At 40.7% G+C, this 23227-nt stretch overlaps 1 protein-coding gene across 3 annotated transcripts in view; it reads left to right on the top strand.

The window, feature by feature from the left end:
- Positions 1-23227, top strand: part of thsd7ba (thrombospondin, type I, domain containing 7Ba) — a 261993-nt gene that overhangs the window by 207747 nt on the left and 31019 nt on the right. For all 3 annotated transcript variants that reach the window (XM_089002333.1, XM_089002331.1, XM_089002332.1), the window contains exons 15-16: positions 11073-11333; positions 11604-11782. In XM_089002333.1, coding sequence (XP_088858459.1) covers positions 11073-11333; positions 11604-11782 — 440 coding nt within the window. The remainder of the gene's footprint in view (positions 1-11072; positions 11334-11603; positions 11783-23227) is intronic.

Genomic DNA, 23227 nt, shown 5'->3' with positions numbered 1-23227 from the left:
GGTACAAAATCCACCCTTCACAAAGCAAACAGTTTCTCTCTCACCATTGACAATTCTACCGTGTCCCCCGCCCATCAGGTTAAGAGCCTGGGTGTCATCCTTGATAGCACACTATCTTTTCACTCCCACATAAATAACATTACCTGGTCTGCATATTTTCACCTCCGCAATATCAATCGTCTCCGTCCCTCTCTCACCCCTCACACCACTGCTATCCTCGTCCACAGTCTCGTCACCTCCCGTATCGATTATTGTAATTCACTTCTTTTCGGGGTCAATCAAAAATGTCTCCATAAACTCCAAATAGTCCAAAATTCCTCAGCCCGGATCATCACAAAAACCCCCTAATTTCACCACATCACTCCTGTCCTCCAACAGCTCCACTGGCTCCCTGTTAAACTCCGTATTGAATTGAAGATACTTCTGTTTACATTTAAAGCCATCCATAACCTTGCCACCCCCCTATCTGTCTGACCTAATTCAAATCTCCGTTCCTTCTCGGGTCCTCAGATCCTCTTCCTCCCTCCACCTCTACACGCCCTCCGCCCGTCTGACAACGATGGGATGCAGAGCTTTCAGCCGCTCCGCTCCTAAACTCTGGAACTCACTTCCACCCAACATCCGCAACATTGACTCCCTTCCTACTTTCAAATCTCACCTGAAAACCCACCTGTTTAAACTTGCTTTCGTTGTCTAATTTATTATGCTGTTTTATTATTTATTGTTTTATGCATGATTTTACTGTTTTGTGTGTTGTCTTTGTTGTAAAGTGTCCTTGAGTGTTCAGAAAGGCGCTTGTAAATTAAATGTATTATTATTATTATTATTATTATTATTATTATTATTATTATTATTATTATTATTATATATATCGCGAAGGCCCATGGCGGGTGATGAAGGTGATGAAACGATGTGGTTTCCGCCCGGCGTTTGGATTGTCAGAGGGATGATATTCACAACGCGCTGGTAATGGCGGGGACACCCTCTATGTCTCGTGAGGGCCCATGGCGGGTTATGAGGCTTCCGCGTGGCGCTTGTAGTGTCAGAAGGTTGATACTCAAGTGCGGGTAACGCGGAATGACGGTATCCGTGAACTGTGGGTAACGGCGGAAACACCTCTGATGTCGCAGCATCGTGAAGGCCCATAGCGGGTGATGAAACGATGCGGTTTCCGCCCGGTGCTTGGAGTGTCAAAGGATGATACTCAAAGTGCGGTTAACGCGGAACGACGGTAGTCGTGAAGGGCGGGTAACGGCGGAAACACCCCTGATGTCACAGCATCGGGAACGCCCGAAGCGGGCGATGAAACGATGTGGAATACAACACAGGTTCACTGTTATTTACATGATGTCCCTGAACGCGGAGACTCGGCAGAACACGCGGTGCGCTTGCAAGGGCGCACAGTTCAACCCTCCACGAACATTCACGGGCAAATGAAATACGACACACGAAACTAAATATTGTACAATAAAAACGAAATGAAGCAATTATTACCTGCAACACAGTATGGCAGAAGGGATGGGTGAAGTCGCATAGGTTTTGTCTTGTGATTAACTGCGCAACAGAAAAGCACTATGAAGCCATGTGCTTCAAAGTTCCACTCGACAAAACGTAAATTATATAATGACACAAAAAGTAATCTGGACTCGAAATGAATAAGGGAACTAATTAGATAACACTCGACAGTACAAAAGGGGAAACAAAATAAGATATTCTCATGAAAATGCGCGTTAATCCAGACAATCAGAGAATTGCGACTCACCATGAATTTCATCCAGATTGTTCTGGAAACTATGGGCGGGACTTGGTGCCACACTGTGCGCCGTTGCGTCACTTCCATCATAATTTAATAACATTAGTGTACAACTCCGTTACACATATACAGTAAAGTCTCGTTATATCGATATCGGATATATCGATAGTCCCGGTTATATCGATACTATTTCTATGCACGCAAGGAGAAAATTACATGCAAACAGGGTCGGATATATCGATAGTCCCGGTTATATCGATATTTTTTCGGACTCCCTTGAATATCGATATAACGAGACTTTAGTGTATATATATATATATAGTTTTATATATATATATATATATATATATATATATATATATATATATATATATATATATATATAGTTTATATATATATATATATATATATATATATATATATATATATATATATATATATAACTATATATTTCTCCACTGTGAGACTAATAAAGGCATATCCAATCCAATCCAATCTTATTTTCCTTTCCATATGTGTGTGTGTGTGTGTGTGTGTGTGTGTGTGTGTGTGTGTGTACTCCATGTTATTTGTCTCTTTGCTGTTAGTTACTACGTCATTTTGATATTTGGTATGACATTTTTTTTATTTTTGTGTGTGAAAAGTACCTATTAATCCCAATTTCTCAAGTGTGTGTGCGTGTGTGTGTGCGTGTGTGTGTGTGTGTGTGTGTGTGCGCGTGTGTGTGTGTGTGTGTGTGTGAGTGTGTGTGTGTGTGTGAGTGTGTGTAACATCCGACTTACGACCACCCGTACGTACGACCACGACCTCCAGACCCTTTTTTTTATTTTAACAGAGGGAGTTTGCGAGTCATTTAGCCTCCGAGTCTCTAGTCAATATTTTGAATTGATTTCGACTTACGACCATTTTGACTACGACCGTTTAGTCGGAACGGAACTCGGTCGTAAGTCGGATGTTACCTGTGTATATATACTCTACACCACAAGTGTCAAAGTCGAGGCCTTGGAGCCAAATCTGGCCTACCACTTCATTTATTCGTCCCGCGAAAGCAAATCAAACTTTTTAAATTACACGAATGAAAATGAGTTTGACACCCTTGCTCTACACCAGGGGTGTCAAACTTATTTCACATGGTGGGCCACATATGGTCTCGGTAGATGTCAGGTGGGCTGGACCATTAAAAGTATACCATACATGCTATAAATAACCAAATATTCCTTCAATACCCAAACCTTTTTAAAACACACCAAAAACAAATGTTTCCCACGCATCTCTGTAAAAAAATATGTAATGGTCCATTTTTCATTGAAATTTCTACACTCCTTATCTTCTTTTCTCTGTTTGGGTAATGTCCTGCCCTCATGTTTTCTGCTTGTTTGTCTGCCTCCCGTGAATTGTTTCTTAATCAAGCTGAGAGATAACCTGCGGTGTGATTGAGATTTTGAGATTGGTTTAATTTGCAGAGAAGAGTGCTATACTTTCTTCCTGGGTTTAGATGCTCGAAGGAGTTTAGCACATGGCAGAGAATGTCTAAAATGCTGATGCCGTGTTGAATAAGAGCCTGGACATATTTTTCCTGAGGAACATGGGCTTGGGCTGCCTGATTAATTTCTATGCTGTTTTACACAAGATGGTTATTAGAATTTAAGATTTAACAGTTAATTAACTGGTTACCTGTATTCTAAAGCATAGGACTGCATAACTCAATGGTTGCTCGATCCAAGATATACAAAATGCTTCTGCCAAATTCAAATATTGTCTGACGTCGCAAGAAATGGTTCCTCAACCCGTCAGTTTAATATCTGTGTCTGCCAGTTAAGCCTGCTATCCATATAAATCCCCAAGTTTTTGTAAGAGGAGACCTGCTTGGTGTTACTGCCATTTATAGAGATGGGGTTATGGTCTCCAATTGATTTAGGGTCAAAATGATTTCCATGGCAGAAAGAGCCTTCCTCCGCATGTTGTGCAGCGGCATCTCCAACTCTTTTGAGAGTTACATCCTTCATCAGTTTTAAATTTTGGACGTACTTTTTGTTCAATGTATTGGATGCTTGGTAGAATGACTCTTTGACTATCTCTCGACGAGTGGGTGGTGAGCGGAAATCTTGGAGAAGCCTCAAGCTGTCAGAGGAGCGTATCCTTTCATAGAAAATCCGGGAATAACAATTGATGTAAACCCATCAGGACTGGGTCCATTTTAATTCTTCAGTCTTTTTATTTATAAAAGGATGATTGACTCTGTACTGGTAGAGACGAATCATTTTGCTGAACTAACTGGGCATGATTTACAAATTGTTTTCATAGACAGCATCAATGATACTGTCAGGTTCTGCTGGGCCTTTGCTTTTCTTTGTGTTTCAGCACTAGCTGGAGTGTGGGACGTCACCTTCCAGCATTACACCTGTGCCTGATCAAGGCAATCACATGATGCCTATTTAAGACATCTGACAAAGGTCTGGTCACAGACCGCATGGAAAGTGGATCCCTCAAACACAGGCTCAGATAATTTTTTTATGAAAGTAGGTTTAATTAAGGAAAGGCGAAGTACCGACAAAGTGGTCAACAAAAGGAGCTGGCGAAACAAGTAGCCAGAAAATTCAGAATGAGAACATAAAGCGCTTGCCAAATACAAGCATCAAATGATTTCCGAGAATAACTAAAATGAATCATGGTTGGGTCAAATGGACAAAAATTAGGAACCAATGCAAGATAAAACAAAATTCACAAATAAAAAAAAAAAACAACAAAGTGACAGGCGACGAGAAGTGCGAACAAGAATTCTTGAATGTTAGGGTAATTCGCTATCCGAACATCTTTAAGCATCTTTTTGCATCATTTTGTTTTGTTTTGGACTTCCTGATACGTCATATCCTGCCAGCCTTTACATGATGTCACATCCTAATACGTCACGTCCTATTACGTCACATCCTATCTCCACATCTTATATAAATGCTCTCCCAGCGCGTATATCTCTCTCTTCCTCTCTGCCCCTCCTCAACCGACCTCACAATGTCGCTGCTGTCTACAAGATTAAAATAACTTATTCTGTTCAACACCTGGCTTCCTGCTGATTTCACCATCCCTCTTCTAACACCCTGAAAGCCATGAACCAGGAACGAACGATCACTTTTCATTCATCATTGAACAAGGCACATGAGCAAAGGAGTGGTCAATAGTTTGAAAAGAGAGGCAGGTACGCAGTGGCTTAAATAGGCACCATGCCCCACACTCCAGCTGGTGCTGAAAAACAAACAAACATATATATATATATATATATATATATATATATATATATATATATATATATATATATATATATATAAACAGCGTTATAACAATCAAAATAGAAGAAGACGGTGCAAAATATACAGTACTTTTCACTCATTCCCCAATATTTTTTTGTGAAAATCGTTCTTTTTCAGACTATATATATATATATATGTATATATATATATATATATATATATATATATATATATATATATATATATATATATATATATATATATATATATATATATATATATATATATATATATATATATATATATATATATATATATATATATATATATATATATATACATATATATATATATATAGTCTGAAAAAGAACGATTTTCACAAAAAAATATTGGGGAATGAGTGAAAAGTACTGTATATTTTGCACCGTCTTCTTCTATTTTGATTGTTATAACGCTGTTTATATATATATATTTTATATATATATATACGATCCCGACCAGAACGACCGACCAGAACGATCACGGAAACCAATGAGCTGATATACACCTCAGCATCAGTGATCCTAGACATGCTTGGCTACAAGAGCAACCATGAGAGCCACGATATTCATTACCCACCATGGAAAAGACGGTTGGAGGCCAAGATCAAGGCGGCTCGGAAAGATGTGAGTCAATTGACGGAGACCCAGAGAGGTGTGAATAAAAGGCCAATACCCAAGAGGTACATGCAGATAACCATACCTGAAGCACTCGAAACTGCCAAACAAAGGCTCCAGGCCTTGGCCAGTCGCCTAAAGAGGTACACGAAAGAGAATGAGGCCAGAAGAATAAACAGGCTGTTCGCAACACAACCTGCGAAAGTGTACGCTCAGTGGCAGGGTTCTAACAGCAGAGCAGACCCTCCAAGGCTGGAAACTGAAAGATACTGGAAAGGCATATGGGAGAAGGAGGTCGCACACAACAGCAGTGCAGAATGGCTGGTGACTCTGAAAGAGGAGCACAGCAACCTCCCTGAACAGAACCCAGTTACCATCACAGCGGCAGATATACAAGGAAGAGTCTCAGGTATGAAAAACTGGACGGCACCAGGCCCGGATATGGTCCACACCTACTGGCTAAAGAAACTCACAGCTCTCCACGAGCGCCTAGCAGCACAAATGAACCAGCTGCTGATGGATGGGACTCACCCAGGATGGCTAACCGAAGGGCGAACAATCCTGATCATGAAGGATTCCTCAAAGGGTGCAGTTCCTTCCAACTGGAAGCTCATGTCAGGCATCATTGCGGCTAAGATAAGTGGACACATGGATCAATACATGAGCAAAGCACAGAAAGGCATTAGTAGAGATACTAGAGGTGCCAAACATCAGCTGCTGGTTGACAGAACAGTCGCTCAAGACTGCAGGTCCCGACATACCAACCTGTGCACAGCCTGGATTGATTACAAGAAAGCATATGACTCGATGCCACACACATGGATCAATGAATGCTTGGAGTTGTATAAGGTCAACAGGACCCTGAGAGCCTTCGTTGCAAACTCGATGAGGATGTGGAAAACCACACTTGAAGCCAATGGCAAGCCACTAACGCAAGTGTCCATCAAATGTGGCATATACCAAGGTGATGCACTCTCCCCACTGCTGTTCTGCATAGGACTGAACCCCCTCAGCCAGATAATCGCCAAGACAGGCTATGGATACCGCCTCAGAAATGGAGCTACGATCAGTCACCTCCTCTACATGGATGACATCAAGCTGTATGCTAAGAGCGAAAGGGACATAGACTCCCTGATCCACACAACCAGGATCTACAGCAGTGATATCGGAATGTCATTCGGGCTGGAGAAATGTAGTCGGATGGTGACTAAGAGGGGCAAGGTAGTCCACACTGAAGGGGTCTCACTCACTGAAGGAACAATAGCAGACATTGAAAACAGCTACAAGTACCTCGGTATACCACAGGCCAATGGCAACCTCGAATTAGCAACAAGGAAAGCGGCTACGACCAAGTACCTCCAGCGGGTGAGGCAAGTCCTCAGAAGCCAGCTCAATGGCAAGAACAAGACTCGGGCAATAAACAGCTATGCCCTGCCAGTGATCAGATACCCTGCAGGAATAATAAGGTGGCCAAAGGAAGAGATTCAGACCACGGATGTTAAGACCCGAAAACTCCTCACCATGCACGGAGGGTTCCATCCCAAGTCCAGCACCCTGAGACTGTACACAAGCCGTAAGGAAGGAGGCCGGGGACTAGTGAGTGTGAGAGCCACTGTCCAGGATGAAACATCCAAGCTCCATGAATACATCAAAGAGAAGGCTCCAACGGATGATGTACTCAGAGAATGTCTCAGTCAATGGGGAACAGAGGATGAGGTGCTGGAAGAGGGATTTTCATTCATCATTGAACAAGGCACATGAGCAAAGGAGTGGTCAATAGTTTGAAAAGAGAGGCAGGTACGCAGTGGCTTAAATAGGCACCATGCCCCACACTCCAGCTGGTGCTGAAAAACAAACAAACATATATATATATATATATATATATATATATATATATATATATATATATATATATATATATATATATATATATATATATATAAACAGCGTTATAACAATCAAAATAGAAGAAGACGGTGCAAAATATACAGTACTTTTCACTCATTCCCCAATACTATATATTTTATATGAAAATCGTATATATTTATATATATATATACATATATATATATATATATATATATATATATATATATATATATATATGAAAAATATATATATGAGTGAAAAGTACTGTATATATATATAACGCTGTTTATATATATATATTTTATATATATATATACGATCCCGACCAGAACGACCGACCAGAACGATCACGGAAACCAATGAGCTGATATACACCTCAGCATCAGTGATCCTAGACATGCTTGGCTACAAGAGCAACCATGAGAGCCACGATATTCATTACCCACCATGGAAAAGACGGTTGGAGGCCAAGATCAAGGCGGCTCGGAAAGATGTGAGTCAATTGACGGAGACCCAGAGAGGTGTGAATAAAAGGCCAATACCCAAGAGGTACATGCAGATAACCATACCTGAAGCACTCGAAACTGCCAAACAAAGGCTCCAGGCCTTGGCCAGTCGCCTAAAGAGGTACACGAAAGAGAATGAGGCCAGAAGAATAAACAGGCTGTTCGCAACACAACCTGCGAAAGTGTACGCTCAGTGGCAGGGTTCTAACAGCAGAGCAGACCCTCCAAGGCTGGAAACTGAAAGATACTGGAAAGGCATATGGGAGAAGGAGGTCGCACACAACAGCAGTGCAGAATGGCTGGTGACTCTGAAAGAGGAGCACAGCAACCTCCCTGAACAGAACCCAGTTACCATCACAGCGGCAGATATACAAGGAAGAGTCTCAGGTATGAAAAACTGGACGGCACCAGGCCCGGATATGGTCCACACCTACTGGCTAAAGAAACTCACAGCTCTCCACGAGCGCCTAGCAGCACAAATGAACCAGCTGCTGATGGATGGGACTCACCCAGGATGGCTAACCGAAGGGCGAACAATCCTGATCATGAAGGATTCCTCAAAGGGTGCAGTTCCTTCCAACTATCGGCCAATAACCTGTCTCTCCACAACATGGAAGCTCATGTCAGGCATCATTGCGGCTAAGATAAGTGGACACATGGATCAATACATGAGCAAAGCACAGAAAGGCATTAGTAGAGATACTAGAGGTGCCAAACATCAGCTGCTGGTTGACAGAACAGTCGCTCAAGACTGCAGGTCCCGACATACCAACCTGTGCACAGCCTGGATTGATTACAAGAAAGCATATGACTCGATGCCACACACATGGATCAATGAATGCTTGGAGTTGTATAAGGTCAACAGGACCCTGAGAGCCTTCGTTGCAAACTCGATGAGGATGTGGAAAACCACACTTGAAGCCAATGGCAAGCCACTAACGCAAGTGTCCATCAAATGTGGCATATACCAAGGTGATGCACTCTCCCCACTGCTGTTCTGCATAGGACTGAACCCCCTCAGCCAGATAATCGCCAAGACAGGCTATGGATACCGCCTCAGAAATGGAGCTACGATCAGTCACCTCCTCTACATGGATGACATCAAGCTGTATGCTAAGAGCGAAAGGGACATAGACTCCCTGATCCACACAACCAGGATCTACAGCAGTGATATCGGAATGTCATTCGGGCTGGAGAAATGTAGTCGGATGGTGACTAAGAGGGGCAAGGTAGTCCACACTGAAGGGGTCTCACTCACTGAAGGAACAATAGCAGACATTGAAAACAGCTACAAGTACCTCGGTATACCACAGGCCAATGGCAACCTCGAATTAGCAACAAGGAAAGCGGCTACGACCAAGTACCTCCAGCGGGTGAGGCAAGTCCTCAGAAGCCAGCTCAATGGCAAGAACAAGACTCGGGCAATAAACAGCTATGCCCTGCCAGTGATCAGATACCCTGCAGGAATAATAAGGTGGCCAAAGGAAGAGATTCAGACCACGGATGTTAAGACCCGAAAACTCCTCACCATGCACGGAGGGTTCCATCCCAAGTCCAGCACCCTGAGACTGTACACAAGCCGTAAGGAAGGAGGCCGGGGACTAGTGAGTGTGAGAGCCACTGTCCAGGATGAAACATCCAAGCTCCATGAATACATCAAAGAGAAGGCTCCAACGGATGATGTACTCAGAGAATGTCTCAGTCAATGGGGAACAGAGGATGAGGTGCTGGAAGAGGGACAATCATGGGAGGAAAAGCCCCTACACGGGATGTACCACCGAACCATAGCAGAAGTGGCTGATCTCAAGAAGTCCTATCAGTGGCTAGAGAGGGCTGGCCTAAAGGACAGCACAGAGGCACTCATCCTGGCTGCCCAAGAGCAGGCCCTGAACACCAGAGCCATAGAGGCAGGGATATACCACACCAGACAAGACCCAAGGTGTAGGTTGTGCAAAGAGGCACCTGAGACAATCCAACACGTAACTGCAGGGTGTAAGATGCTGGCAGGGAAAGCCTACATGGAGCGCCATAACCAGGTGGCTGGCTTAGTCTACCGAAACATCTGTGCGGAGTATGGACTGGAAACCCCAAGGACAAAATGGGAAACACCTCCCAAGGTGGTGGAGAATGACCGAGCAAAGATCCTGTGGGACTTCCAGATACAGACCGACAAGATGGTAATGGCCAACCAACCAGATATCGTGGTCATAGATAAAGGGGAAAGGAAAGCCGTTGTCGTGGATGTAGCGGTCCCGAGTGATGGGAACATCAGAAAGAAGGAACATGAGAAAATCGAGAAATACCAAGGGCTCAGAGAGGAGCTGGAGAGAACCTGGAAGGTAAAGGTGACAGTCGTGCCTGTGGTGGTCGGAGCACTCGGGGCAGTGACCCCCAAACTCGACGAGTGGTTGCAACAGATCCCGGGAACAACATCGGATATCTCGGTCCAGAAAAGCGCAGTGCTGGGAACAGCACGGATACTGCGCAGAACCCTCAAGCTTCCTGGCCTCTGGTAGAGGACCCGAGCTGAAATGGGGACAGACACCACCCATGGTGGGTGAGACGAGGATTTTTTTATACAGTAAAGTCTCGTTATATCGATATTCAAGGGAGTCCGAAAAAATAGCGATATAACCGGGACTATCGATATATCTGACCCTGTTTACATGTAATTTTCTCCGTGCGTGCATAGAAATAGTATCGATATAACCGGGACTATCGATATATCCGATATCGATATAACGAGACTTTACTGTATATATAAAGTTAATCTTATCCTATGCCTGTAAAGCGTCCTTGAGAGTTTTGAAAGGCGTTTATAAATGCAATTTATGATGATATATATATATATATATTTTTTTTTTTAGTCTGAAAAAGAACGATTTTCACAAAAAAAATTTCCACCGTCTTCTTCTATTTTGATTGTTATCACGCCCGAGCTCCTTTTTGTTGCTGCAATTTGACAGACATTGAGTTTCCACAATTATCTTAAAATTATTGTAATTCAAAGGGCGATCTTTTACCACGTGCTGTCATCCATCAGGTCGCAGTAAAAAGAAGTTAACATGCCTGGATGAAGCGTTATACCCTCTGGAACAGACAAAGGCATGTCCCTGTGAGGAGTACTTGTCCCAACCTTTCGGGAACTGGTCTGATTGCATCCTCGATGAACCTTCCACCTTGCTGCACAGTTGGATGGTCCACCAGGAAGTGATGGAGTGTGGTCAAGGTTTACGCTACAGAGCTGTGGCCTGCGTTGATCAACAAGGACGCTTGGTTGAGTCTACGCTTTGTACAGACACGGGTAAGGGGACACTGTATGTATAAAAACCCAAAAGATAACTTGTGTATACACAATAGAAAATTGCAAAAACTCTGGGAAAGTTTTACAACGCTGTGCTGGCACAGTTGTGCAGAAAAGCACTCATTAGTCTGATAATTGTTTCCTGGTCACAGCGAGCAAGTGTTGCGGAGCACAGGCCAATGTGGGAAATTATTCATGTGACCCCTAATGAAGCTGTCACCCAAGTGCAAGTCTCACCCCGCCTCCTCTCTGCTAACGTTCCATTGACAGGCTACATGGTGGAAGTGTGCCACGTCCCGTGTCCCCTAGACTGTAAGCTCAGTGACTGGTCCGAGTGGTCGGCTTGCAGTTCAACATGTGGCGGTGGGTTAAAGGTCAGATCCAAGTGGCTGAGGGAAAAGGCATTTAACGGGGGGCGTTCATGCCCCAAACTGGATCTGAAGAATCAGGTAAGGTGAAAACCATGGCAGACAAAGCTGTTGTGGATGGTAACTGCGAATCACAATTACGTAAGCTTAAAAAAAATAAAAACAGCTACCTTGTTCATATAAACTATTGTGAGTCATTCTTTGTCAGTTGAAAAATACATTTCAATTTTTACGGAGGTGTGGCAATCATAGTTAACCCTCAACTCATCCAGATTGTTCTGCACTCTCTTTTTTGATCAAATGCAAATGAGAGCAATCTGATTTACAGTCCACTCATGTTCGCCACCATTACACATGTAATTTGCATGGCTCCGTTGGAAGTCAAATTGTCATAATGGCCAATGCATTACACAATGTTATTTGGATATAAACGCTGTTTTCATACAGTCTACTGTAGGGAAATTGGTTTGGTCCTGTATGAAGCTTCTGTATGCACTCTGAATATTTTTTTGTGTTGTTGTCTTGTGGTTTCACATTAATTAACACCTTTCTTTAAAATTAAAAAATAAGGATCTTATTGACCATTGACCCATTCCATTTGTTCCTTTTAAAAAAGCCAATGCAGCCCATGGACGCACAAGTTTGTCCACTCTGGTTCTCCAGGCAGGTGTTACTTGTGACTGTAAACTGCACGTTTTAGTAGGTCACGGTTTAAAGGGGAAGTATGTTTTATGATTGCTGCCATTACGCTTCAATGGCTTTGAAAGGACACTGTAGCTTGCGGAGGTCAGTATGGAGATGAGGCGCGACTTGCAAGAGGAGATTTGTGTACAGATGGTTAAGTACTCGCTAACAAGGTCTTTACAGCCCCAGTAGTAATGCCTTGAAATAACCCTGGCCACTTAAATTGGTGCCGGTTATTGCCACGGCCCTCGCAGATGTATCCCAGGGTTACAGCAGGGCTTGCTGTTTATGTTACCAAATGGTACTCATAAAGAAAATTACATCTGTCACGGCTGTGGCTAAAACGCTAATATACTTTAAGATCTACTTTGGCTGAGTAAATGAGTCCCTTTTTCCCACTGTTGTATTATGGACAGCAACATATTAAAATGCAAACTGTAATCAAAAATGAATAGATTCATCTGTAGCTGTTGCCTGCCATTTGTTGGATGGGAATCCTTTCTTCAACACATTCCAAAAGAGGTCAAGATATGTTTAACAATACATGTTTAAACGAAGCAGCTTCCTTTGAAGTTAATTGTAACAATTCTGTTCATTTCACAATAATCAATGTGTGAAATGTGACCAAGTTCAAAAACAGGAGCTAATAATAACTGGTTATTATTGCTGAGAAAAAAAGACTCAGAAAAGAAGAAAAAAAAGACGCTTTTCGTCACTTTCGCCTTGGGAATGATTGTGGACTTGGAATACAATGTGTTCCATTAGATGTGCATGTGCAGGAATAATAATAATAATAATAATAATAATAATAATAATAATAATAATAATAATAATAATAATTCCAAAGCTCTCAGTGACACTTTACAGTCACAGATAAGCATAGGTACTATAACACATAAAATATAATCACAAATACAATGCAAAAAATAAAATACAATTATAAATAGAAACAAGAGAGAGAGCTACACAGAAAATGCAATTTATGACATGTATTTTTATTATATATTGCTTTTTATTTTTGTCAATGTCTAGTACTTTAAAAAGTGCCATACTGGCTATATTTGATTCATATATGGCTTCTCTTCTCCACCCTACACTTCCTCATCCATGTTAACTGAACTCTGGACCAAATATGGCTGAATTCCCACCAGTAGATGGTTCCCCTCTATGAGGGCTAAAGGAGACTGGTTTGACAGAGATGAAATTTACACTTCATTCTATCATTCCGTGCTCGGCTGAGCAAAAGTGATGGGGAGAAACATAATGTGTCACCTCCACGTTTAATGTTCTGCTGTGTCGGTAGGTAATGCATATCAGGGGGGTGGGGGCTTGGGAGATAATATAGTTTGTTGATTAAGACTTTTGAAATTTAGTCCCACTTTATCGTTTAAGTAGATAGAGTGAGGGTTTATACATTGACCTGAATGTTTCTTACACAGGTCTTTAACTCATTCACTGCCATTCCCGAATTTATTATGGATTTAGAAATATGACGTGGACCGCCATTCCCGAATTTGTTCGGGTTTTGGTTTTTCTTGTGGGGCTGCTGATGAAGCGCTGGTCAGACCTCTGGCAATGTTTTTCCCCTTCCACAAGTGGACAGCATTTGAATTGTGAACAGCCGCACCCATTTCAAGCTCAGATAACTCCAGAACCATAACTCAGGAATTAACTATTTTTTTCTAATGAAATAAGAGAATCTAAGGTTTCTTGTGCTGAATTGCATGTTTATGTAGACCTAAAATCCATCTTCAGTGGGCCCTGCAATTTGAGTGCAAGTAACAAAAACCTTGGCACTTGAGACATTTTTGCACAGCTGGCAGTGAATGAGGTAAAAACAATGTTTAGTAATCACTTACTATGTGTTTGTAATGTAGTTACGACTGAAATTCTAAATGCTTCTCGCGCTTCTCTGCACATACACTAGTAACATAAATGTTTTTTTTTTTTTAACACCGTAAAATATGTTAGTGTTTTGATGTAAGCAGGTCGCACTAAACAGAAACGGAAGCTGAGGAAATGTGAGCAATTTTAGGAGTAGGGTGAGAGCCACTCGTGAACCAATATGGAAATTATTGAACACAATCTGTGCACTTAATGCAACTGCTCGATTGACAATAGGCATTTATCGGTCCGAGAGAAAGTTAGTCTAGCTGTGTGTGCATGCGTGTGTTTGTGTGTATATGCGTGTGTGCGTATGTGTGTGTGTGTAGGTGGATGTGTGTGTGCATAAAGCATCACAAAATTTCATCTGAAAACAAATGTCCAATATGGTCATTTGGTAGGATTTACAACGGCGAGGTTCACAATACATGTCACACTTCATCCCTTACACCCCCATAGATTTCCTTTTTTTTAATATATATTTTTTAAATTAATTATATGTCATATTCAGACAACTCAAAGTTCCAACATGTGTGTACAGTTGTACCATATTGTGTTACAACGTGCCGTGCATGGCATACCGTATTTTCCGGTGTATGAAGCGCAGGCGCACCCCCAATGGATGGTGTATTTTTAAACTTTTTTCCATATACTGTATAAGGTGCACCGGACTATTAAGCGAACCTTTAATGAATGAAAAAAAGTTTTCCAAATAATGAATGAATAATGACCTTTATGAATGAAAAAAAGTTTTCCAAATATAATATATAAATGTTTACCAAATACAGAAATACCTCGGCTTACGAACACTTTAGCTCTCGAACTTTTCGCCTTACGAACAGTAAATTTGCGAGAATATAATCTTGGCATACAAACTAGTTTTCGGCGGACGAACCAAACCACACAGCAGGCTGGCGGACTACTTTTTGGCGGATGCACACCAAAGCACACGGTTGAACAGCACCACATTGGCTGGCGGACTAGTTTTCCACACCCATTTCCTTTGAGTGCAAATGTGGTTTGTTATCGAGAGTACTTTTGCTATTATGGGACTGAAAAGGACACCACCACAGGCTAGTGTTAAGCCGAAGAGGACACAAAAGAAAATTATGGTCAAGCAGAAGGAGATCATCGAAAAACACGAACGAGGTGTGTGTTTGTGTGACTTAGCATCCCAGTACCAGTATGCCATGTGTGACTAAGGGAATTTCTGTGTTGCCTAAGCAACGGTCTCAGGCAATAGAAGAGGTTGAGTGAGGGTATTATCGCAGAGAAAGCAAGGCAACGTCACTCGGATATCATCAAGAGGCAATTACTATCAACGACCATCACAAAGGTAAATAAAACAACTTCATTATAAAGTACAGTTTTTTTTCTTTAATTACAATTCAATAGCACATTTATTATACATAAAATAAGGTATATTTTGTGTAGTTTTAAGGCTTATTTAGTAGACAACTATGTTTTATGGGGACCTGAGAACGGATTATTCTCATTTTTAATTGTTTCTTATGGGAAATAAATGTTTGGAATACGAACCTTAAGCCTTACACACACTTTCTGGGAACCAATTAAGTTTGTAAGGTGAGGTATCACTGCAAACCACATAACACTACTTCCACAGGGGGAAATGGAGCCGGTCACTGCTGACAATAGTAGCAAGACCTGTTGTAGCTCAATATATATTTCACATATACAGTACACCTGCGTATAAGGCGTAGGGTCATCTTTTGAAGAAAATAAAGTATTTTGGGTGTGCCTTATACACAGGAAAATACAGTAATTAACAGCACGAAGAAATTGACTCTTCAGCGTTTGGTTGAAAAATGTATCACTTACTATTCGTCACATGATAAAAAATGTGTCTAATGACATTTTAATATTGTTTATTATTGTTCCCACATTGGAGATATGCTATGGGCTTTTGAAGAATGTTATATGTTCTGTTTGTATTTCTTGCTGTGCCATTTGTGTTAAAGTAACAGTTATCTGAAAGTTCATCAAGATTTACCATCTAATCAATGAAAATGTGCACTAATTTGGGTCTTTATGGCATTTCATATTCTTGATATGTTAGCACTGAGCAAGCAGACATTTTGTGGTTTGTTTGACTCTTTTAGTGTTTGAATATAAAATGTGTGTTTGGATGTACAATATTCTTGGCTTTATTAATACTCTTGGCTTTCTTTTTTAATGTTATTTTTACACATCCATGGCTCTGCTTAGCAAGTATCAGTTGAAGAGCCATTTCGGAAAACAATTGTTGTCATTAAAACAACTTAAAGTGTCAGTCTGGTGTGATAATTGTCATATTCATCTCACTGCTATCACCTGCTGTTGTGGTGCAGTATTGCTGCCCTAGTGCGCCAACATCATTTGTCAGGGCCCTTGAGTGGGGGTTGTTTAGTTTCTTTGTTCCCCATTCTGTTCTAATGTAGTCATCAACTGCTTGTATATTGTCCAAATTGGCTTGTAACCGCGTCATATTGTTTTGCCGCATTAAATGAAAATGGCACATGGCTTTTTGTTCATTGAGTCTGATGACAGCCCCATACATCATTCACAGCTGGGCCCACCCTTAAAGAATGACTTGTAATTTTGAGTTAAATTGCTGTTTCTTAAATAGCTGGTCTAAACAAGGTTTACTTGAGAGGAAACATCAACAAAAATGCTCTTTATTGTATTTGTTACTCAAATTTCCCCATTGCGAGATGATTAAAGGCTTTATTTATTATTCTTATTCTTTGTACTAAATTCATCCTGTCTACTTGATAACTAATGTTAAGCAGATTCCTTACTTACAGACAGTGTATTGTCGGTGTTCAAATACCTGACATGTAAGTAAGGAATCTGCTTAACATTATTCTTATTCTTATTGTACACGTGTGAGATTTTGCTTTTACCATGCTTTACATGGAGTGAGATAAGTGTCCCTTAAAAGCAAATGTTGAACTCCCAAGTATATAAAAAAGGAAGCCAGCCATATCACCTCCAAGGAGTCACGAGTACACACTTAAAACAGTTTGAAGAATCTATAATTTTGTAAGTTTCTGGTGATTGTGCAATTTAAGATTCCATGTCCTACATGTGTGGAACTGAAACATCAAAACGTTTAGTATTTGGATAAGCTTAACTAAATGTCATGATGAAAGCAGAAAGAATGGTCACTTGATCAAACATAGTGTGTGATATACAGACAGACTCTCCATAACGTCATATATCCCAGTCTGTCCTATGCAGTGATGGGATCATTTGGGGTCAATTTAAAGCTTGCACACTGAATTGCTGTTTTGTTTTGTAAACATATATGTATTGTATTTATGGGGGAGCACTGGAGCCTGTCCTAGGCATCTTCGGGCAGTAGGCAGGGGACACCCTGAACCAGTTGCGAGCCAATTGAAGATTCTGTAGGCGTGCTTGGCTGTTTTGGGTGGCCTAAATATCAAGCTGTCCATCCTATGCATTGACTGGATGCAACTCAGAATGTTTGTTATCACCAGATGGACCAAAGGTTTTATCATTGACATTTTCCAATTTGATTGTAGCACCCAAAGTGAGGTTTTGTCCTGTTTTCTTTTTTTCATAGTATGCTGTTTTGAACTGAAGCACACATCTTTGTACACAATTGTTGTACTGTATTGTCATTTCCACAAAATGTCCCTAGAAATGTTCTAGAGCAAGTTATTTATTTGGGGGTTTTCCCAGCATGATGCCGCAATCATTTCTCATTAAATGTGTTTTTATTGTTGCTTTTGAGGTAATAAGACCTATATACGCAGGTGCACGTAATATGTGAAGAAATACTGAGCCACAACAGGTCTCGCAACTACTTTCAGAAGCCACCAACTCCATCTCCCTCCATAGAAGAAGTTGTGCGTAACTCAATCCTCTACTGTGGCGCTTTATAATGTGATGTAACTTATGTATGGAAAACATTTATATATGTATATATGATATTTACAAAACTTTTGTTATTCATTGAAGGTGTGCGTTATACTCTGGTGTGCCTTTTATATGGGAAAAGTTTCTAAATACACCATTCATTTGGGGTGCGCCTTATACACCGGAAAATATGGTACTTTTCTCTCCTGTAGTTTGATCACAAACTGAACAATTAAAAAAAAGACAATACTTGTGTCTGCAGGAGTCCTCATTAAAAGCTTGCGCTGAATCTGGCTCACCGGTGTTAATCAGAGAGCTAGGAATTATTCATTTGGGCCATGATAGTGGAGCAGCTCTGCTGTAACAGAAGATCTAATTGCAAAATTCTAATGATGTGAAAAAGATTGTTTGCTTCTCGTTATGACTGGAAGGCATTTCAGGGATGAAATGCTTGTGGAACGAAGTACTAATGCAATGCTGTCTTGTTCAACTGTGCTTTGGTAATACAAACGAGATTTTTTTTTTTTTTAATGGATAAATACTTATTAAGTCTTATGATTGCCCTGCAGCATAAATGGAAATTTGATAGTGCGATGTTTTTTTATTTGTTTTTTTTTTTTCCATCCACCTATCTATTTTCCAGACTGCTTAATCCTCATTCAAGTCACGGGGGGTGTTGTAGCCTATCCCAGCCGTCTTTGGGGACTTTTTGGGGTAATTGTCTGTATGTTTTGGATCTGAACTGTGAGTCAATGAGCAAAGTCATGCATAAATGGTAGGATCATCCAAACTGGGCGGAGTCCTTTATGCAACACAGGTGTAAGAAATCAACAAATGGTCCAGGAGCCGTACAATCTCCACAGGAGAGAACCTCCCAAATATCTGATGAAACAGTTGGTCTACATGAACGAAGAATTTCAGCTCAGAAATTCAGAAGCGTCTCAATGAAGCTCAATTGAGTACTTGTCAGTCATAATGCATTATCCATGATTGCTCTAAGTTGGTGGAACAAACTGGAGTTGAAATATGTTCACCTTCCGAGACCTTACTGTTTTCGAAAGTGCTCCTGAATTATTTCAGAAGTCCTGAACTAGATTTTTGGTGACAACATTGTGACACAAGCGAGCCATGGCTGTGACTGATGCAATCATTGGCCGGTGTCAGAAAGTAAAAGCAAAACATAAAATATGTAGCTAATTTGAATAGCCCCAGTCTTAGTTCACGCCATGTTGATGAAAAAAATCATCTGTATTGCTCACAATCAAATCTTATGCTTTACTGTAAACAGAACATCATGCGAAGCAGTAATACATTTTTTGAAGAACTGCTCAAATCCTGACTATATTTTGCATTTATTAAGAAAGAAAGCAACGTGGGTGAGATTATGAAGAGTATGATGGGGGGGGTCTGGCTATAATGATCACATAATCACTAAAAATAGCTATGTTTACTGTTTGATGAAAACAAAGTACAGTGATACCTCAGCTCATGAACTTAATTGGTTTCCAGAAAGAGTGTGTAACGCGAAACGTTTGTCTTCCAAAAATTTATTTCCCATGGGAAACCATTAAAATGATAATAATCCATTCCCAGGTTCCCATAAAACATACTTGTCTACTAAATAAGTCTTAAATCTGCAAAAAATATACCTTATTTTACGTATAATAAATGTGCTATTGTATTGTAATTTAAGAAATAAACTATTGTATAATGAAGTCGTTTTATATACCTTCGTGATGGTCGTTGATGTAGTTGCCTCTTGAATACCAAGTGAAGTGCCATGCTTTCTTTGTGATAATACCCTCACTCACACTGCGCCCTGCTAGCTGCTCTTTGTTAATGCAAATCAACCGAAGTTTTTCAACCTCTTCTATTGCCTGAGACCATTGCTTAGATAACACAATAACACCCTTAGCGACACACGCACCCTTAATACCTTTCTTGTTCTTAAGGATGGTAGCAATGGTTGACTTAGCATACTGGTACTGGGACGCTAAGTCACACAAACGCACACCTCGTTCATGTTTTTCAATGATCGCCTTCTTCTGCTCGACCGTAATTTTCTTTTGTGTCTTCTTTGGCTTAACGCTAGCCTGTGTTGGGGTCTTTTTCGGTCCCATAATTGCAAAAGTACTACACAAGTTAACCAACCACATCCGCACTAAAAGAAAGGGGGTGACGAAAACTAGTCCGCCAGCCACCGTGGCGCTGTTTGACCGTGTGGTTTGGTGTTCATCCGCCGAAAACTAGTCCACCAGCCACCGTGGTACAGTGTGGTTTGATTCGTCCGCCGAAAACTCGTTTGTCAGGCGAGACTATACGCTTGCGAATTTAATGTTTGTGAGCCGAAAAGTTTGGGAGCTGAAGCGTTTGTCAGCGAAGGTATCACTGTATGTGACTCAAGAATCTCCACCATGTTTTGTCAAGACAACAGAAAAATAATATCTTTTTTTTTCCGTTGCTTGCACAAAGACCATTGATTGACTTTTCCATCTTAAAAAGTGAGAAATTGTGTGAAAAGTCATTTGTGACTAATGCATTAGTTACTAACAGTCTTGTCTATCTATGCGGTGAAATCAGACGATGACACAGAGACTTGAAGGGCTGAGCACTTTTCTCAAACACTCCCTTTGGCAAGTTTCTTTGGCTCACAATGAAATGTCAGGCGACTTTACACAACATCCCCTGCGGCCATGGTAGCATTGTTTGCTTTGCAACCTAGTGCGCCTGGCAAATTTGGCAATTTCACTTCTCCCCATTCAAGCGTTGTTTGATCTTGCGATGCGTTTTGTCACAGGCGTGCAAGTTAAACGTCACTGAACCCTGGGGCGAGAGGAGGGGGAGTTGAGACAGGAGGCTCCAAAATGTATGTAATGTAATGTATGTTCCCTTCAGACCCAGCATGTTCTGATTAAGTCCTTCACATTTCTCTCATTTTAATCAAGGTCAAACACAGTTTTCACATTCTGTCAAGGCTTTCTACGGATAAAATATGGACGCCAGGCGGCCCCCAGACCATATTTGCTCATGTGGTGTAAAATGTGGACAATCGTCGTATTTTGGATCTACATTCAGCATTTATTCCCGGTGGTCACAGCAGCCTTGTTTATAAAAATATATATTAAATTAGTTTCATTTACATTTGGGATGGTCGTTGATGTAGTTGCCTCTTGATGATATCAGGGTGAAGTTGCCATGCTTTCTTTGCAATAATACTCTCACTCACACTGTCCCCTGCTATAAGGGCACTCAGTTAGATGTCATTTCTTGCCCATAACCAAGGAAAAGCACCAGGCTAATTTGCTTATTCAATAGTAGAATTAAGTGAAAATATTCATAATAAATGAAGAATCACCTTTGTGTGAGTCATCATCAATTAGCAAAAATGAATTAAGAACAGTACAATGGTAATCCCTTTTATATGCTTCTGCATGTCTACCTGACCTAGGCAATTACTGACTGATTCTTTATCCCCTGGACCTCTGATGAGTGGGGCTGTTTGTGGATAAGATAGAGGGGGGAAGGGGTTAAAGAGCCAATACACTCAAGTTTGAATTTCAAGAGCCTAATCTCGCTTTGGTCTTCTCTGCCTAAAGATGAAAGGATGTGCTATGCACCAATTATATTGTTGCACAGTGGCTATACAGTATATGCACATAGTATATTAATGCAGACTCCCCCAAAGCTCAAGTTGGGATTGAATGAAAAATCAGTTTTCAATAGCAATATTGTGAAAGTAATTACTTGGCGAGTAAGGTGGACTTTGTTAAAATTTTGTACGGTAGTCGGAGCCCGCCCTGCTTCAAATTCAGGGTAAATAATGTTGCAGCTTTGGCACAAATAAAATTACATTGCCATTTTTTTAACATACACATGCTCAAATCTTTTAAACCTCTCAAACAAATATTGTCATGTTTCTGTCTGACTTTGTGCCTTTTCTTGTGCAGTTCGACTCGAGAAACATTCAAGGACAAGCCCCTGAAATACATAAATTAACAATAATTTAACATTGGACACTATAAACATCGAAAACAATGCACCAAAACAGAAAATCAATTGAGGAAATCACACAATAAATGAATTTATTTTCAGAATTATGCGCACCCCCGATGAATGGTGTATTTTCAAAATTGTTCCATATAGTTGTGTTAAATTCATCCTGTCTACTTGATGTCTAATTTGCAATAGATTATTTTCTTACAGAAAGTGTTTTCTCGGTGTTCAATTACCTTACATGTTTTGGCATATACTTCCGCCTTCGTCAGCTCACAAATAAAATTGAAAAAAATCAAATTCCAGACAAATAAATCAGAGGATTAAAGTATCTTCTATTCTGGACCTTGTGTTTACATAACAAACACACACACTTCCTCCAGTGAAAGTTGTTCAGAAAGTCCTTTCGAATTACAGTATTTTAAACATATCAACCACAAGTGTATGGCCGTTGTCGCTTGCTTTGCTTTCACTCGTTTGTTGAGATCTAACACAATAACTGATCCCAAACCTGCCTGATGACATTTAAGTGTGGAAAATGTGCATCTTGGCGAATCTTTAAAATGCACATTATTGGTGTCACCACACTTGCTTTGTTCATCTCTAGTAGTTCACTACTTTTATACAATGTCAAGCCATTCATTGGACTTGAACTGCTTGACTTTTTTATTTAAAGGGAAACATGAGAATAGAGTAAAATGGACCAAAAGCGGGATCCTTTTTTCGAATGTGACATCGGGTGAACTTGAGGCACAAGCTCTACATCTCTGTAAGCTAGTAAACTAATGCTCCTATCATTGTTCTTCTCTTCCCTTCCTAACCGGGGGCTTGTCATGCACTGCTAATACGGACATCCACGCAGGCCCAGGTCAGTTCTATTCACTCTGTACTTAAAATCTGCTATAGCTAATGAAGACAAACTGCATGCAAGATCTTTCCAACTCACACATGATCCTGTGACCCTGCGCTGTTTTTACTTCCAAGAAAGAACAATAGTATTATCAGAGAGTGTTGCTAGTCTGGTGGAAATGATTTAAGCGGCATCCATTTGGGCAATGTACTCTGGCTTTGTTTCCACTGAAT

The sequence above is a fragment of the Hippocampus bargibanti genome, linkage group LG08 (assembly GCF_051943395.1).
Source record: "Hippocampus bargibanti isolate YZ-2025 linkage group LG08, ASM5194339v1, whole genome shotgun sequence".
NCBI classification, from domain to species: domain Eukaryota; kingdom Metazoa; phylum Chordata; class Actinopteri; order Syngnathiformes; family Syngnathidae; genus Hippocampus; species Hippocampus bargibanti.
Note: the sequence above shows the minus strand (reverse complement) of the source record. Positions and strands in the feature narration are given on the sequence as shown.